Source organism: Pistacia vera, unplaced genomic scaffold, assembly GCF_008641045.1.
Source record: "Pistacia vera cultivar Batoury unplaced genomic scaffold, PisVer_v2 Contig230, whole genome shotgun sequence".
NCBI lineage: Eukaryota > Viridiplantae > Streptophyta > Magnoliopsida > Sapindales > Anacardiaceae > Pistacia > Pistacia vera.
In genome coordinates this window covers 1207012-1225743 of record NW_022196036.1, presented here as the reverse complement: position 1 = coordinate 1225743, position 18732 = coordinate 1207012, and the positions used below count along the sequence as shown (strand labels likewise).

At 35.8% G+C, this 18732-nt stretch overlaps 1 protein-coding gene and 1 non-coding gene across 2 annotated transcripts; one reads left to right on the top strand and one right to left on the bottom strand.

Moving 5' to 3' along the window:
- The first annotated feature begins 2763 nt into the window (after nucleotides 1–2763).
- On the top strand, nucleotides 2764–3678 carry LOC116131314 (protein LURP-one-related 17-like). Its single transcript, XM_031416981.1, has 2 exons — nucleotides 2764–3061; nucleotides 3159–3678. The coding sequence occupies exons 1-2, from the start codon at nucleotides 2798–2800 to the stop codon at nucleotides 3537–3539; spliced, it is 645 nt and encodes a 214-aa protein (XP_031272841.1). The 5' UTR covers nucleotides 2764–2797; the 3' UTR covers nucleotides 3540–3678.
- Nucleotides 3679–3821: 143 nt separating this feature from the next.
- On the bottom strand, nucleotides 3822–3894 carry TRNAA-AGC. The gene has a single exon. It is a non-coding gene; the product is annotated as a tRNA-Ala (tRNA).
- Between the last annotated feature and the right edge of the window lie 14838 nt (nucleotides 3895–18732).

Here is an 18732-nt window from a genome sequence, read left to right as displayed (position 1 = left end):
TTTCTCTTTGCATATGAATTTATTTACAACAGTATATATATATATATATACACACACAACAAATTAACCCCTAAAAAAGGAATCCTGTTGGCGTAGTAAAGATATAATTTTTAACGTAAGAGATAACGACTTTTTCTCACCCAAATAATGGCTTAATAACACTTTAATTTCCACCTACGGACTTTTAAAATACTACTTTATTAAATTCCAATAGAAAACAAAGAGTAAACTTGATCCAAGCTATTGGAGCTTTTGAAGAGGTGAGGTCGATGAGTCTTTCGGTGGTAGAAGGTTGGATTTTGATAATTAAGATTGATCGGAATTTAACTTGGGGGGGTGACTACATAAATTCTAATCGCTCGATTGCTCGCAATTGGCAAGGTCGGTAGGAGTAGAGTTTGAGGGGTTTTAGTAAGTAATGATAGGAGAAGAGAATGGTGGTTATGTGAGGTCATAATAATGCTGGAATTGAAAACGAAATATAAATTTGAATAATAAAATAATATTTTAATAGTCTGAAATAGAAAAGTGTCGTTAAACCATTATTTTTATAGGAAAAGTCGTTTACTCTTTCACGTAACGATCTTCTGCGTTACTAAACAAGGCAACAAATTGAATAAATAAATCGGTTGTTAGGGCAAAGTTAAGAGAATTTAGTACAAGAATCCGTCATCAAGACTTATAAAATAAGAAGCTTCATATTTAATTATATTATAGCAAGAAGCTGATGCTGATGAATAAGTATCAAAGTAGATAGCAAAAAGATGATGCAGATGCAGATCACCATCACCGCTTATAGTAAAATGTGCACGTGGTTTGACAGACAGACATCTTCTTCATAGTGCTGTAATCTTTTCTAAAATTAGCAAGGAATAATATCTCCAAGGGACCCGCCATATCTACACCTGGTTTAATCTTCTATGTTTTGGAAGAAGGCCGCGTGTCCAATGCTTCAGGAATCTGGAGAAGATAGAATTACCAAACTCAAAGCCGTATACAACTTAATTCCTTGTTTATTTTGTCTGGTGTTAGGTGTTTTGACTGACTCGATACTGGAAGATCTTCCAAGAATCTACCTCCTGTTAGGGACAATATTTTGGCGATTTCTTAAATGCTTTCATCAACAGTAAAGTGAACTCCGAAGGGGGAACACTTTGGACTATAGCAATATAATATTCAGATGAACAGAAGAACTACTGAAGGTAACCTAAAGAACATAAATGGCGTGTTTAAGTAAGATTGGTTATGAATAATCACCTAAGTTAATTACTTTTATTGTCAGATTAACCATACACATGGAATGAAAGGAACCCGGAACCATAAGTTTGAAAAAAGAGGAAACTAAATGAAGAAGAAAGATTATACAAATGGTCATGGTCGGCTGCTGCATAATCAAAGCAACATAATCAAGTTGAATTGACTGATGTTAAGAGAACCAATAGTAAGACTACACATACATCTGCTTCACTGTTTTCTTTCATAAGAATTACGTAAATGAATTCACTAACTCCATTTATGGTACTGTACAAATTATCCCTGGGCATTATATTAAAACCCTAGTCCTTTGTCAGAATTATCAAAGGGGAGTTGAGAGAGATTATTTGAAACCTGTAGAATTAATGGCAAGTTTATTCAACAACTAATTAGGTACTGAGGTTTAGAATTTGTGCCATTAATTGGTGGTTCAAATTACGAAGAAGAACCTGTCGGTTGTCAGTCTGATCATGAATGTATAATTTTTCTTCTTCAATTTCAACTGTGGGAAGTCTATCTCTATAGGCTGTTTTCAACGTGCCCTTTGGGACCATTTTACTCATCTCTTTAAAACAAAACAAAACAAAAAAAAAATAAAAAATAGAGACGTGTTTGAAGAGAACTAACAAAAGCGACTCTATATTAATCGTTAATAAACAGGTACATCAAGGTAATCATTCAATCCCAGTGTGGAAAACAAGTTCAAATATAACATGTGCTTTTTTTGTTTTTTTCCCTTTTTTGTTTTTTTTTTTTGGTAAGGTATGGTAATTGATCACCCCTTAATACAATTCGAACTCAAGATCGGGGGAACGCTTTCAATCATGAATCCCTCTATACATCCCGGTCAAGCCGTCGTCTATCTAATGTTCTAGATGTGTTTATTATGATATAAGGACATTAACTTACATAAAAATTTCCAATTTGGGGTGGTAAAAAGAGGCTTCTAAGCAAGGTAGCTACAAAATCATCGTACAAGTGAGAGACTTTTGTAAAAGGCATTCAATATATGACAAAAACAATATATACAAACATAAAAAAAAAAAAAAAAGGACTGTGTTAATTAGTAAATTATATTTGTAAAGTAATTAAGGCGTTAATGGGGTTAAAAAAAGGACCAAACTGGCACCTAATATTGACGGAAACAACAACAGTAAAGCTCTCTTGGATTTCACCACCCCCCCCTCTCTCCCAATTTTTGTGCTTCTCTTTCTTGTCAACACTTTTCAAACAATGAAACACACCTAACCTAACCCATCCCATCTCACAATCAAAAGAAGAGAAATTTTGGAATCTTAGACTAGACACCTCAGATTATGGAAGCATACACGTGTCACATTTTCCAACATGAATTACTTGTTAATTATAATATTAAGAAATCAAGCTGCATCATTAACTTAATCTCCATCATCAAAAGTTCTCTAGAAGACCAGACATGACCAGTTAGGTAAAGGGTTTATATATAATTTGAAGATAGCTATAAATATGTGAATTATGTTCCCCATGTCCTCTTAAAATATAAGGTTCAAAGGGAGAGATAAAAATGTTTCTTTTCTTCAAGTCTCTGTCAAGATCAGTCCATGAAGAACAGCAAGAACCAGAGTTCAAGAATAATATTGAGCTGGATGGTCACTGCACATCGTTAACAGTGTGGAGAAAATCGCTTATAGCAAGCTGTAATGGATTTACAGTAATTGACAAAAATGGAAATCTTGCTTATCGAGTCGATAATTACATGGGACGTCCTGAAGAAGTTGTTCTCATGGACGGCTCTGGGAAATCTCTTCTCACATTGCGACGTCGTAAGGTAATATAATATAAGAACATGAATAGATGTATATGCATATATCTGATTTAGAATTTTAATCAATATTTTCTAAGTGGGTTAGTGTTTGATTTTGCAGAAGCTTACGACAGTTGATAGCTGGCTGGTTTATGAAGGAGATGTAGATGAAGAGTGCGGAAGAGATAAGTTATCGAAGAGACCAATTTGTAGTGTAAAGAAGCAGATGAGCATTCTTCAAGCGAAGCGAAATGTACTAGCGCACGTGTATCGAGAAGCTTCAAATAAAAGATATGCGTATGCAGTTGAAGGTTCGTATGCACATAGATCATGCAAAGTGGTAGATGAATCAAGAAGAGTGGTGGCTGAAATCAAGAGGAAGGAAGCAACAATTGTAGGAATTTCTTTTGGAGTTGAGGTGTTTGTTTTGACGGTACAGCCTGGTTTTGATCCTGGATTTGCAATGGCTTTGGTCTTGTTATTGGATCAAATGTTTTCTTAGATTTTTAGCAGTTTCTTTGTTTGTTGTAAATTAATATATTTTTGTGATAATGAAAATATCTGCAATGATAATTAATTGAAGCTAACGCAAAGGATACTGTTGTTATGAATTAATCAGACAAGTAATATGAACTGGAAGATGTAGTTGCTTTGAGAAAAAGAGTTGATATTATTGGTGCAGATTTCGTTTAACTTCTTGGTGTTTCTCAGTATTGATCAAATAATACTTCATTAAAATTTGCTAAAAGGAGGATGATGATAATTGAAAACTGAAAAATAAAAATGGAGATGCGGGGTATCGATCCCCGTACCTCTCGCATGCTAAGCGAGCGCTCTACCATCTGAGCTACATCCCCAGATGACTGCCAGCTTATTCATAATAAATTATTAAATAATCATATAGCACCAGAACTAGAAAAAGAATATGACACAATTTTTTTAATTTCTATCTAAACTGGTCACCCCCTTCTTATTTGGAGATATTGAAAGGAGATAAAAAGTTTCTATTTTTTTTTCTTATCACCACGGGTAGGAGTGAGCATGAAAATAGGTTCTACCTGGAACTAGCGGGCACCCAGCGTCCCGGTTTCGGGTAGGAACCTAAACCGACCCTCACAAGGTAGGTTCCGATTCTAAAAAATAGGAACTGGGACAACCCCCCCCCCCCCCCCCCCCCCCCCGGTTCTGATTCCTTCATTCCAAGAATCGGAAACTAGAACCGGAACCTGTAATAGGGTATCCTACTAGGAACCAGTAACAGCCTAACAGGGTACCTTGCAAGGAATTGGGAAAAGAACCGAGGTTTATACAAACTATTATACGACATTGGGGGGTTTTAACAAACTTTGCCTCTAAACTAAACCTAACAATGAAATCCGTAAATCAATTTTAATTTGTCATAGACTATATATTGAACATTTTGGATTTTGGATATGAATAATTGTAATATATAGTCTTACACTATATATTAAAATTATTTGAAATATTGAAATTAATTAATAAGGAAAAAATTATATTGTTATAGAATATTTAAACAAATGGGGGTCTATTTGAAATTTTATAGGCTTTTTTTGTCATTTTGTATAGTTATAGGGACCAATGATAATTATGCAGGGTCCTCGGAACCGAAACCAAAACTGAAACCTATTTCATAGGTTCTGGTTCAGACAATTGAGGAACTAGAACCGATTGGTTTTGGTTACGGTTCCTAATTTTAGGAATCAACTAGTTCTGATTTCGGTTCTTCTAAAAATCTTAGGGTACCTAGACCCGATCACCCCTAACCACAGGTGTCCAAACTAGTTTGTGTACATCTCAATTAATCTTTTAAGATTCTAAAACTACTGATCGGATAAAAACTCAAATAATCATCTTTATTAATGCCTAAAGAGACTCAAAATCAAAAGCTTATAGAATCTCATTTGGCTATTTTACCTAGAGAGACTCAAAATTAAAGCTTATAGAATCTCATTTCCCTTTTACCATCACGTCATAATTTTCTATTTCGGCATAAGCAACCTGCAATTTTTCCTAAAAATAAAGGTCGTGTTGACGTACTCTGTTCCATAAAGTACATTTATGGATACAAGAAATTTCCGGACAAACTCATCAGGACATGCAATTGCATTAATACACGGAGAAAGATAAAAGACTGATTGCGTGAAATTTTCTATTGCCTCATCAAATGCTTTACACAAGGCAAAGAATTTTCTACTGTATTTCTACAACTCTCATTTAATGTTACAACATTGGAACCCTGTCTGTCTGTCTAAGGAGAACCCTTACAACAAATCTCCTTTCACCTCCAGCAAAATCCCTTAAAAAAATACTACTATTTCATTTCACCTACAGTCCAATATGTACAAACCAACCATTGTTGCTGATAACCTGTCCCGTATCACACAAATGTACCAAAACAGTATTCATCAATCCACCCTGTCCCTCCCCCTGTCCCAATCAGCCGGCATTATTGTTTGTATTTTCTGTTGACCGTTGCAAGTCTTATCCAAAACTCGGGAAGGTGGCGGCATCATGCATGACTGCCTCAAATTGTCGGCAGTGGAATGTTTTGTTTCTGCAATCGAGTCCCTAACTGATTTACTGGGTGATGATCTACTAGATCTTGGAGCAGACCAATTTGTTAGTCCTTTTCTGATACCATTGGTATGAGAGGGATTTTTTTTACTCTCCATCNTGAACCAAGCTTTTGCCAAGCCAATTCTAAACTTTCTCTTTCACTTTCTTTTGATGTAAACTTCCCAAAAGCTCTCCAAAAAGAAAGCTTTCATTGTAAGTTAAATTTCTTTCAATAATCATTCAATGTTTAATCTTCCAAGTTCTTTGATTATTCTCTTTTAATCTTTCAAGTTCTAGTTCTTTTAATAATCATTCATCATGTTTGATTTTAATGTTTATTTAAGTTTTATTTAATGTTTATTTAAGTTTTTATTTGTGTTCTTTGTTTCTTTAAATTTTTGTTCATCACTTAATCTGGTTCCAGTGCGGCACTGCCGCCGTTACCTAGTTAAGTGTTAATCTCACTTCTTAATATGATTTCTGTGCGACTCTGCCGCCGTTGTCTTATTAAGTTGTAAGATTATTTAAATTAATTTTTAATATAATATTATTTTTATTATTAATTTTTGAATAATTCTATTTAACCCCCAATATTTCAGATTTAGTTAAAACAACCCCGCTTATATAAAACTTTAATTTATTACGAAATCACCCCCACCACCTGCCGCCATCGCAGACCACCGCCGGAAGTCTCCGAAAGTCCCCATCAGCAGCTGACCGTGACCAAGAGGCTTCGCTATGGCCGTTTTTGGCCATATCGGCCATATTGATAGCCGAAAACGGCCATATCAGGCCAAATCTGGCCGCTAACGGCCAAATCCCTGGCCATTATCGGCCAGATCTGGACAAGATCTGGCCGTTTTTGGCCATCAATATGGTCGCAAATGGCCATATCGAAGCCTCCCACCGAGTCTTGTTCTTTTTTAGGGACTCCGGTGATTTTCAAACGGCGGCCCATGGTGGTTGGCCCGCTGTCGGCGGTGGTGGCTGGGTGGCAGTGGTGGTGGTGGTGGTGGTGGCTGGGTAGTAGTGATGGTCTGTAAATTATTTTAAATATAAGGGCATTATTGTCCAAAATTTTAATTAATCAAGAGTAAAATTGAAATAGGATATTAATGTAAATTTGTTTTAAAATAGAGGTATTATTGTCCAAAATTTTTAGTAATAAGGGATAAAATTGTAACAAAAAAAGATAACCCTGGTAATCTCAGAATACTTAAGAAAATGGAGATAATCAGATTACCTCCAATATTACCAATAGTAACCACTATTGGTATTTGAAGATTACCGGTATCTTATATTACTTGACAACCAAACATGGTAATCAAGTAATATAAGATGACATTACCCTAGTAATCCCATATAAATCCCAACCAAACGCCCCCAAAGAGTTAACGACATGTTCCCACCCAAATAATGGCTCCTTGACAAATTCATATCCGCCCACTTTTTAAATATTCTTTTAGTACCCAAAGCACAATTTTTTTAGTAATTTTCATTGTGAGGAAGGGCAAAATCGTCAAAAGTCTGTTATTAGTGAGGGCAGAATGGTCAGCAAACATTTGGCTACCCGAGAAGAAGAAAAGAAAAGGGATGACGCATGTTAGTAGCGTCACAACCAACAGTTTTTGCTATTTTTTGGTTGATCCCGACGTTCAAAATCACTTTTGAGACCACCCACAAAATCCCCATCACCTCATCTACGAAGCCCAAGCCTCCATTTGCCGTCATCACTCACCATTTCCCACCACCACCTCCATTCGCATGGCTAACTCTTCAAGCCGGATTTCCAGTTGATTTCTTTGCCAGAAATTCCCCTAGACACCACCATCACACTGCCCATAACCCACTCTATAAAACCCTTACCTCCCCTACTATTCCTTGCTTGTAGGTCGCCGGTCGTGCACTGCACGACCTTTCAATTTCCAAGCTGATTTCTTGTTTTTTTCGGTGTCAGAAATCGTCCTTGCCACCACCAATTGACTCCTTGGATCTCCCTTTCCAAAAACCCTAACATTCCCGATCCTGTTTGCTCACAAATCGTCGGCGATCGAAGCTTTCCCACCTTAGGGTTTTTTGAGTTTTGATCAATTAATTAGGTTTGATTAGTTTGGTTTTTGAGTTTGTTGAGTTGAAAGAGGATGGAGGAATGTTTTTTTGTAGTATTGGTGATTAGTTGGTTGATTTTTTGGTCGCCAGTACTCCCCAACGCCAGCGGCAATTGCAGACAATGGAAGAGGCTAAGAAGAGAAGAAAAAAGCGGGTTTTTTTTTTTTTTTTTTTTTTTTCCGTAAATCACTGTATTTCCTACCAAAACCAGAGGAAAACATAACATTTAGGTAGTAAAAAGGTATTTTAAAAGTCTTAGGGTGGGATAGTGGGAAAAAGTCGCTAACTTTTCCCCAAATTTCCAGATTATCTGTACTGTGGATCTTTTTTACTAGAAGTCATGTTGAATTGGTAAAACATGTGTTTGATAGTTGCTTCTGGATATTCTTAGGAGTGTTTATTTTTCCAAACAGAACATGGTAAAACACTTACTACATTTACACAAACAGAAGTAAAGTATTTTAATATTTTACAATTATTTTCTCAAAAAGCTCCTTGAAACATCTAGAAGCACAAAAAAGTTGTTTTTGACCCAAAAAATTAGTGATGTTTGTTTCTTAAGAAAATCTTTTCAATGACCATGTTAATATGTGAAGCCGTCAAAACTGTGTCGTATTGGGCTTTAGTAATGCATTGCTGTTTCAAGTTGTCTCTCTTCAGTCTTGGCCCTTGATCTCTGTCAAATCTAATGGCTGAAATCTTCTCTAGTGGTCAACATATAAAAGCAGCAGATCAACCATTTTGCATAGTGAAATCCCTTTGTAATTTCACGATCAAACACTCTCTGCTAAGGTTTTTAATCTCTAACTATTTTCTTGTGTAAATTGGGTTGTAAATCCACCCAAAAGTTGTGTTTCTTTTGAGGGTAAAGAATCGGGGATAGGCTTCTCTATAGGATTGTAGATTTATGATAACAAGAGTAGAACGACCGAGGTTCTTAAGAGTGAGTGATTAAGCAAGTGATTGAGTGTGTGCTTGAGGGTTGTACTCTGTGATTCTGTGATAATAATAGTGCAACGAGCCACCATATTCTGGAGCTCAACGTGGACGTAGCTTGTTCAATCTTGAACAAGTGAATCACGGTAAAAGATCGTGTGTTGTTCTTTCCTTTTTTTTGATCTTTGTTTTGTTGGTTAGAATCTTATGTTTTGGTTAAGTAGACTCGGATTTACAACAATGGTATCAGAGCCGAGTTTAGGGTTCCTTGAATTTTACATTCTAGGGTTTTCTTGATTTGGGAAATTTTCTAGGATTTGGAAAAATTGGGGCTTTTTCAATTAAGTAGTTCCTAGAGTCCTAGGGTTCCAAATACAACAAGAATTTGCAAAATCTTAGTGAGTCGAGTCCATCATCATAATCTTGATTCTTTAGGGTTTGCTTCTAAAGCCAAACCATGAGCACCACGCGCATGGAAATCTCCCAATATGATGGGAAGATTGATTTCAACACTTGGAAAAAGAAGATGAAGGCCCTTTTAACCCACAATAAGGTGGGAATTGCTCTGGAAAAGGACGCTTCCAAATGGCCGGAAGAAAAGCTAAAGAAGAAGGCAAAGGTAGACGAAGAAGCATATAATTTGATCATCATGAACCTGTCCGACATCGTGCTACGGAAGGTGGATGGCTTGGAATCTCCAATCGCTCTCTGGGGTAAAATCGAATCTTTATATGTTCTTTAGTTAGCACCTAATTTAGCTTTCTTAAAAGGTGCATCGTTCTCATATAAAATGGACATATCTAAATCTTTAGATGAAAACTTGGATGAATTTCTAAAGATGACCCTAACTCTAAAAGGTACTGACCAAGAACTAGAAGACTCTAGTCTTGCCATGATTTTGTTAAACTCCCTACCAGAAGAGTATCTAGTTGTAAAGAATGCTTTACAGTATAGTGGCACAGTCCCTAGTGTGGATTTGATAGTTTATGGGTTAAAATCTAGGGAACTAGAACTGAAAATTCAAAAAGAAATGGTAGTAATCTATTTGTAAAAGGTAGATAGATCCTGGATAGTTTAATAAAGAAGCTGGAAAGAATTCTGAAAGTAACTTAGGCACTAAAACTAGAAAGAAAGGTAAGGGGATTGGGAAACCTAAGGGAGAATCTAGGAAGTGCTTCTTTTGTAATAAACCAGGACATCTTAAGAAAAAATGTTATGAATGGATTAAAAAGGACAAACAAACCAGTACTGAGAGCAACCTAGCTAGCACAAGCAGTAACATTGAAATCTCTAAAGCAGTTATTGTTTCTAATACTGTTAGGGTTAATGAGTGGGTGTTAGATTCTGGTTGTACTTTCCATATGAGTCCAAACAGAAATTGGTTTCAAAGACTTAAAATTGGTGAACAAGAAACAGTGTTCATGGGAAACAACCATTCCTATGAGGTTCAAGGCATAGTTGATATAACCATTAAACTAAACAATGGTAAGGTAATACTACTAACTAGGGTTAGATACATACCTGAGCTTAAGTAGAACCTGATTTCACTAGGAACATTAGATGAATTTGGCTGTTCCTATAAAGCCCAAAATGGATGCTTAGAAGTGTACAAGAATGGTCATATTTTGCTTAAGGGTGTTAAAAAGAATGGTCTGTATATCTTATGTGGACACTACTATCCTAATGTTTTCAATACTGCTCTACTATATACTAACATGTCTACTGCAGAGAAATGGCATTTGAGATTGGGCCACATAGGCCAAAATGGCATGAATGCACTTAGACAGCAAGGCTATTTTGGTAATGATTATGTTTCTGATTTAAATTTTTGTGAGAGATGTGCTCTTGGTAAATAGTGCATGATGAGTTTCCAAAAAGGAACTCATCTTGCTGCAAATTGTTTGGATTATGTGCATGCGGACTTTGGGGTCCAGAAAGTGTCAAGTCACATGTAGGGAACACATATTTCCTCTCAATTGTAGACGATTATAGTAGGAAGGTATGGGTATACCTTCTCAAGACTAAGGATGAAGCCTTGACTAAGCTCAAAGGCTGGAAAATTTTGTTAGAAAACCAAATAGATAGAAAAGTCAAGGCCCTTAGGACAGAAAATGGGTTGGAGTTTTGCAACCTAGAGTTTGACACTTATTACACTTACTGTAGCAATCAGGGGGTATTAAGGCATATGACAGTAAGGGGAACCCCCCAACAAATGGGGTTGCAAAGAGAATGTATAGAACACTTCTAGAAAGGGTTAGATATCTCTTATTCACTGTTGGTTTACCTAAAACCTTTTGGGGTGAAACCCTAATCACTGCAGCTTATCTAATCAATAGGAGTCCCTCAAGTTTGATAGAGTTTAAGTGTCCTAAAGAGATATGGTTAGGGATGAGTGCACACACTCGAGATGGGAAGTTAGAACCTAGGTCCCTAAAATGTGTATTTTTAGGATATCATGAAGGGACCAAAAGGTATAGGTTGTGGGAAAGGGATGCTCCAAGGGTCAAGGTAATAATCAGCCGTGATGTAGTCTTTAATGAGATCATGTTTCCTTGCAAGCTTTCTAATAACAATGTAGGTAAGTCAAGGAGTGATTCTGAGAGGTTCGATCAAACTGAGAGATCTTAGTTTGAGGTGGAGCTAGCAAGCTTGGCTGAGCACCCTGAACAACCAGAAGTTGTTGAACCAGAAAACTACCCGCTGCCTAACAATGAGGACCAAGATGAAGAAGGGGAACAGTCTAAAAACATTAAAGAATCCCAAAATGACAACTTGATAGAATACCAGCTAGCAAGAGATAAGGTTAGGAGGGGGATAAGGCCCCTTACCAGGTTCAGCTATGCTGACCTAATCTACATAGCCTTGGTTGTTGGTGTAGAGATCCAAAAGTCTGAGCTTGAAACCTATGAAGAAGCCATGAGTTCCAAAGACAAAGATAAATGGCTTTCAACCATGAAGGAAGAAATGAAGTCTTTAAAGCTGAATAAGACATGGTCCTTGGTCCCAAAACCAATTGACCAGAAACTGGTAGAGTGCAAATGGCTTTACAAGCTAAAGGAAGGCATAACAAGCTCAGACCCGCCAAGATACAAAGCCAAACTTATGGCTAAGGGCTTCACATAGAGGGCAGGTATTGACTTTACTAAAATCTTTTCACCTGTAATTAAGTTTAAAACTATTAGGCTAATGTTATCAATTATGGCTCCTTATGATTTAGAATTGGAACAATTGGATGTTAAAACATCATTTTTGCATGGTGAATTGGAAGAAAAGATATTTATGAGTCAACCTATTGGGTTTAGGGATAAGAACCTGCCTGAACATGTTTGCCTATTGTATAAGTCTCTTTATGGCCTTAAACAATCCACTAGATAATGGTACAAGAGATTTAACTCATTCATAGTAGGAGTTGGGTTTACTAGAAGTGAATATGATAACTGTTTCTATTTTGCTTGCATAAATAACATGCCTATATACCTACTGTTGTATGTAGATGACATGCTATTAATATGTAAATCTAAGTCACACATAGATGAACTAAAAGCTAAACTAAGTGCTAAGTTTGATATGAAAGATTTAGGTTATGTAAATAGGATTTCTAGGATGATAATTGATAGAAACTAAATAGGGTAGAGCTTCACCAACTGCCATACCTACAAAAACTGACTTTTAGGTTTGGAATGGCTGAATCTAAACCTGTAAACATACCCTTAGTTGGTCACTTTACCTTGAGTAAATTGCAGTGCCCAAAAACAGATGCTGAAGTGTTAAAAATGGAAAATATTCCATACTCAAGTGCCATAGGATTAGTGATGTATGCCATGATAAGTACCATACCTGCTTTTTCATTTGCCATATCATTATTAAGTAGGTTTATGTCAAATCAGGAATAGAACATTGGGTTGCATTAAAATGGCTACTTAGATACATTAATAGTAATGTGCATATTGGATTAGATTTTTGCAAGAGAAGCACTATACTTGATCTTGTTGGGTATGTAGACTCTGATTTTGTAGGTGATCGAGACTCAAAGAAGTCTATTACAGCCTACTACTTCACCTTAAGAGGCAACTACATCAGTTGGAAATCACAATTGCAACTATTAGTTGCACTGTCCACAATAGAAGTTGAGTATGTGGTAGTGACTAATGCTTTTAAGGAGGCCATATGGTTGCAACGGATCTTGAAAGAAGCAAGTTTGATGGATGGACTTGTGATTATACATTTTGACAGTCAAAGTGTCATTCACCTAAGCAAGAACCTAGTATATCATGAGAGGACAAAGCACGTGGACGTGAAGTATCATTTTGTACGAGACCAAATCTCAAAAGGGAAGTTGAACCTGTTGAAAATACCAACTGAAGAAAATCCAACTAATATGGGAACAAAGTGGTGATTCCTGCAAAGTTCAAGCATTGCTTGAACTTATTGCACATCAATTTATCTAAATAGAGCTAAGACGAAGTATGTGAGAAGCTTGCTACACTGATGGTTTGCTATTTGGAGTGATGGCTTCAAGGTGGAGATTGTTAATATGTGAAGCCGTCAAAACTGTGTCATATTGGGCTTTAGTAAAGCGCTACCGTTTCAAGCTGTCTCTCTTCAGTCTTGGCCCTTGATCTCTGTCAAATCCAATGACTGAAATCTTCTCTGGTGGTCAACATATAAAAGCAGCATATCAACCAATTTGCACAGTGAAATCCCTTTGTAATTTCGCGATCAAACACTCTCTACTAAGGTTCTTAATCTCTAATTGTTCTCTTGTGTAAATTGGGTTGTAGATCCACCCAAAAGTTGTGTTTCTTTTGAATAGGCTTCTCTATAGGATTGTAGATTTACAGTAACAGGAGTAGAAAGATTGAGGTTCTTGAGAGTGAGTGATTGAGCAAGTGATTGAGTGTGTGCTTGAGGGTTGTACTATGTGATTATGTGATAATAATAGTGCAGCAATGTTAGTGTATATTAGTGTATGCCCTAGAAACCATTCGTGTTGTCGGTTTCAGAGCATTTTGTCTTGTATCTATATATATCATAAATAATAGAAGAAAGAGTTCTTCAATTCATATATGTAAATTGCTTCCTTTATTCAGTCATGCATTTAAAATAAAGTATGCATATGAATTGTCCAGATGATTCATTTAATAGGTAAATGAATTATCGAAAAGGGTTCCCTACGGAAGCAATATAAATTTGGGCAACTATATTGCACAGTAGGCATACCGGATGCTTCCGAAAGATATCATGAGTTGATATAAGTACTGATGACGATGATAGTCATGTCACTGGGGCATTGTATGGATTAACGGTTGGTGAACTATTTTTCGAACGTGACCGAATAACGACAAATCACTTGAAAAAGCATGTAGTCAATGATTTATCGTTTGGTTATATCAGTGCACGATGTAGTCCTTTGACCTGAGACATTGTAGTCGGATCCGATATGGATGCGTATGGTTCATACGGTGTATAAGTACGAGACTAATCATGTTTCGTACAATAAAGCCTATTTGGTCATGCGTTGTTCATATGCGGAAACGAACGATGGTCAAGAGGGGATCCATTGACTCGGAAATATAGGATCGGGAGTACCGCTGACTCCATCCGGATTCGAGTTCCTAGACGAACATCGATAAATGTCGGAAAACTGAATCTCTGGCCAGAGTCTATTATTAGTCATACAAAAGTAAGTTTGTGATGACAAGTTCCGGACATATTGATCGACAATTCGGTAGAAGATCGAGTTTAGGATTTTGACGTTCCATGAATCCATACTCGATTAGGATATCTCAATGGAGGGACTTTACCTGCATGGTACGTATGATCTGAAATGGGTTCGATGAAGTATTTCTTCATCGTGGTTTAGGGACTATGGCACATTGCTAGATGTTTACCATAGTCGTTGGGCCTCCGGACGGGTTTCCGGATTCATCCAGAACCGGCTCACGGCTAATCCACGGTGGACCTACATGGTCACACCAATAGCCTTGAGAAGTTAGAGAATGATGAGAGAGAGAAATGATTATCCGAAGAGGGCTAGCACCTTCCGAGGGTAATAACGGGATTTCTATAGTAATAGTTACATAGAAAATAATTTGTGACATTTTAAGGGTTAAAATGGTCAAGCAATAATTAATTATATTTAATTATTATATCTTAAAGTGTTAAGATTAATGAGATGAACAAAAATAACCTTTTAATAGTTAAAGGGTAAAAAGGGTAAATTTATGGGTTGTTAATGTAAACTAGTTTAGTTTACATGGGCCCTTGAATAATATTGATTATTCAAAGGGTAGCATATTAAATTCGTGGGGTCCCTTTATAAAATAAGATTTTATTGGGCTTGGAAGTGAAAAATAAATAATTGCAATATTGCCCAAGTATATATAAGTGCAAAAGGTTGCATTTTTGTTCATTCTTGACTAGTTCACAAAAACACAAACCAAAACTCTCTCTCAAACCCAAGGCCACTCTCTAATCTCTCAAGGTGGTGTTAAAGTGTGGAGGTTTCATCCTTTTGAAGCTAATCTTCATCAATCCAAAGCAAAGGAGTAGGTATAATCTCTTTTCAAGCTTTGTTTGAAAAACGGTTTTAGAATCCATGATTCCATGCTTTCATTCTCCATCTTCACCACTCTTCATGCATGCTGATTCTTTCAAATGGTATCAGAGCTAAAAGCTCCTTGCATGTCAAATTTATAAGCAAAAATGACATTTTCCAAGTGTTCTTGTGTTAATCATGTATGAAAGTGACATGCATGTTCTTGTTTTGGCCTAGTAATATGATAATGAAATGTTTATTATTTTTTCTTTGGAATTAGATTCGGCCATAACATAAAATGTATAAAGATGTTTTTAATTTTTAATTTGAAGCATGCAAGAATCATTATATGTTTAATTTATAAATATATATATTTTATGGTGACAAAAGTGTTATGCATGCCTTGATAAGTGCATAGAATATTTCTTGCTAGATTCGGCCATGCATGTTCTTTGTTCATTTGATTCTTGTTTTAATAAATAAGTTTGTAATGTGTTTTGGAAGTTGTTCCATAAAGGGTCGAAATGTATGCTTGGATGATGGTTGTTGCATGATGATTTATTTAGAAAAATGTTCATGCATGTTCATTTCCATGACTTTGATTAAATGATTTATGCTTTGACATGCTAAAAGTGTTATCCTTTAATTTGATTAAAGTATATTTTTGCATGAAGTGTATGCAAATGTTGCAAGTGTTTAGTGGTGGAATTTGATGTTAGCATAAAGTTATGGATTATTCATTCATATGATGAATTATGATATTATATATGATTGTGGTAAATTTAATGTAGGATGTTTAATTTGATTAAATTATCTTATAATGCATCATTGCATGGCATAAATTATTATATTTTTGAAATGTAATAATTTGGTTGTTTGAATGGTTTCAAAAAATGATGATGCAAGATGGCATGATTGTCTTTGAAAAGATAAATATGTCATAAAAAGTATTACTTTAGTTAAAAGTAACTTGTGTCATAGAATGATTACTCTTGGAGTAATAAAACCCACTTATCTATGCCATGCATGACTTTTGTGAAAAGTATTGAAATGATGCTAACAATTAAATAGTATATCTTTGGGTGGAATATGACAAAAGTGTTTGTGTAATGATTCCTATAAAATGTGTAATTGTTGCATGGCCCAAAGTTATAATTAAATTACCACATGAATATATATATAATATCTATTAATATATGAGATATATTTATATATTTATATTCATGCCTTTAAATAATTGTTTATTATATTTGGTATGAATGTTTAATATTTATTTATGTGATGAATGAATATTAGATTAGAGGGTTGATCATGGGCGCCATTTGGTTTTCAAAATATTCAAAAGTATTTGTAATATTCTTTTATTAAATGGCTTGTAATAATTAAATTTTATTTATTTATTTTAATCGGGCCTGCGTGCCTAAGATCCAATATGTAATGGAATCGGCTAGACGAGAACCGAAGAGCATCCGGATGACGATCCAATCGAAGATATAGTATTAGGGTAAATAGTTTGCCTTTAGGATGTATTTTCGAAAAGCCCCATGGTCAACCCACATGCTTTAATTTATGCATATATGTGATATGTATGAATTGTTAATTAAACATGGCATGCTAAAATGAATTAACTAAAGGTTAAACCTAAATCTCCCCAATTTAAAATTATTAAATCCAAGTCTCCCATTGTGGGATAACTAAATTCTTTGATATAAATTTTAATATCCCAAGATTTCTATTATGTGAGGGATACAATCTTTATATCATAGAATTAAGTTGATCTTGTTCTTGGATGGATATTTTCACCTTGACCAAGAATTCTATTATGTGAGGACATGATGAAAATGCCATCCTAAGAAAGCACAATGGTTCGGATTTAACTAGCCTAGGGTACCAAGAATTCTATTATGTGAGGTATCCGAAGCTAGGACAAGGAATATGAATCAAACCTTATATAGTGATATAAAAGGAAAAGAGTTTCCTACTTATTAGACTTAATTAACCAAGAATTCTATTATGTGAGGTTAATTGAATTTGATAAGAAATTGATTCCCCACTAAGAAATTTAATCCAACGAAAATTTCCGGATCCTATTTAAGGGAGTGTAGGACTCGAATAAAATAGTGGGAGCTAATTTGATTATGCATTAAAAGGTTTAAAAGATTACAAGACACTAATAAAATTACTTTTCTTTGCAGTTTCATCTTTGTGATAAATAATCGAAAAATGGCCAACAATGTTCTCCTAAGGATAATGGACAATAACATGTTAACCGGACCCAACCTAAAAGATTGGCTAAGAAATCTTAGAATTGTTCTAGATTTTGAAAGAATTGCTTATGTCCTAGAAGCACCTCTTCCACTTGATATTGGACCGGATGCTCCACAAGCTGAGCTTGATGCTCTTGAAAAGTGGAGAGAGGATAGTAGGAGGGCTAAAAATTACATGTTAGCCTCCATGAATAGAGAACTTCAAACTAAGCATGAAGAGGTTTCAAATGCTTATGATATCCTCATAGCTCTACAAGAGTTGTATAGCGAAAATCCAAGAGTGGTTGAGTATGAATTGTGTGCATCCCTCTTTAGCATGAAGTTGAGGGAAGGGGAACCTCCAGCTGATCATACTCTTAAAATGATCAATGGATTAGATCGACTGGATGGATATGGGGTGGTCATGCCAGACCGCCTCAAAGTGAATTTGATTCTACAATCCCTTCCTCCAAGTTATAAACCGTTTATAACTAACTACAATCTCAATAGGATTGAGAGAAACCTCTCTGAACTGCTAAATGAGCTTAAAGAATTTCACAGACAGAATGTGAAAGGGAAGGGACATGAGGATGTTTTTGCCGCCTCCACTAGCAGGGCCAATAAAAAGCCCAAAGTGCTACCAAAGAGAGGTCCAAAAGTTGGACCCAAGAATAAGAGCTTCAAGAAGCCAGCGGCAAAGGCAGAGAAGGCCGATGCAAAAGGAAAATGTTTCCACTGTGGAAAAGATGGACACTGGAAGAGGAACTGTCCTCAATACCTGAACAGTCTGAAGAAAGGCAAAGGAAAAGCAGGTATGAACCAATGTCTTATGATTGAATATGAATTAAGTGTTAATTCAGATAGTCATTCCTGGATATTAGATTCAGCAGCAACATCTCATGTTTGTATGTCTTTGCAGGTACTTCAGAATAGTTCTGAGGTGACAAAGGGCGAGATCATTTTGAGGATGGCAAATGGGGCACGAGTTGCAGCCGAGGCCATGGGGACTTGCTCACTAAGACTACCTTCAGGACATGTTTTGAATTTGTTTAAAGTATTGTACTTTGAAAAGGCCACAAGAAACATCATTTCTATTTCTGCTTTGTGTAAGGCAGGTTATTATGTACTGTTTAATGGAAATGAATGTTCAATACATTTTGGAAATGTTTTAGTTGGTAAAGCTGTGAATACAAATGGTTTGTATGTCTTAGAATTGAATGACTATGCTTCAATCAATACCATTTCTAATAAAAGAACTCGATCTGAATCAAATCCTAAAATTCTATGGC

Coding starts and splice junctions, on each gene's coding strand:
- LOC116131314 (XM_031416981.1), top strand. CDS start 2,798: ATGTTTCTTTTCTTCAAGTCTCTGTCAAGATCAGTCCATGAAGAACAG. Junction 3,062..3,158: donor TCACATTGCGACGTCGTAAG/GTAATATAATAT, acceptor TTGATTTTGCAG/AAGCTTACGACAGTTGATAG.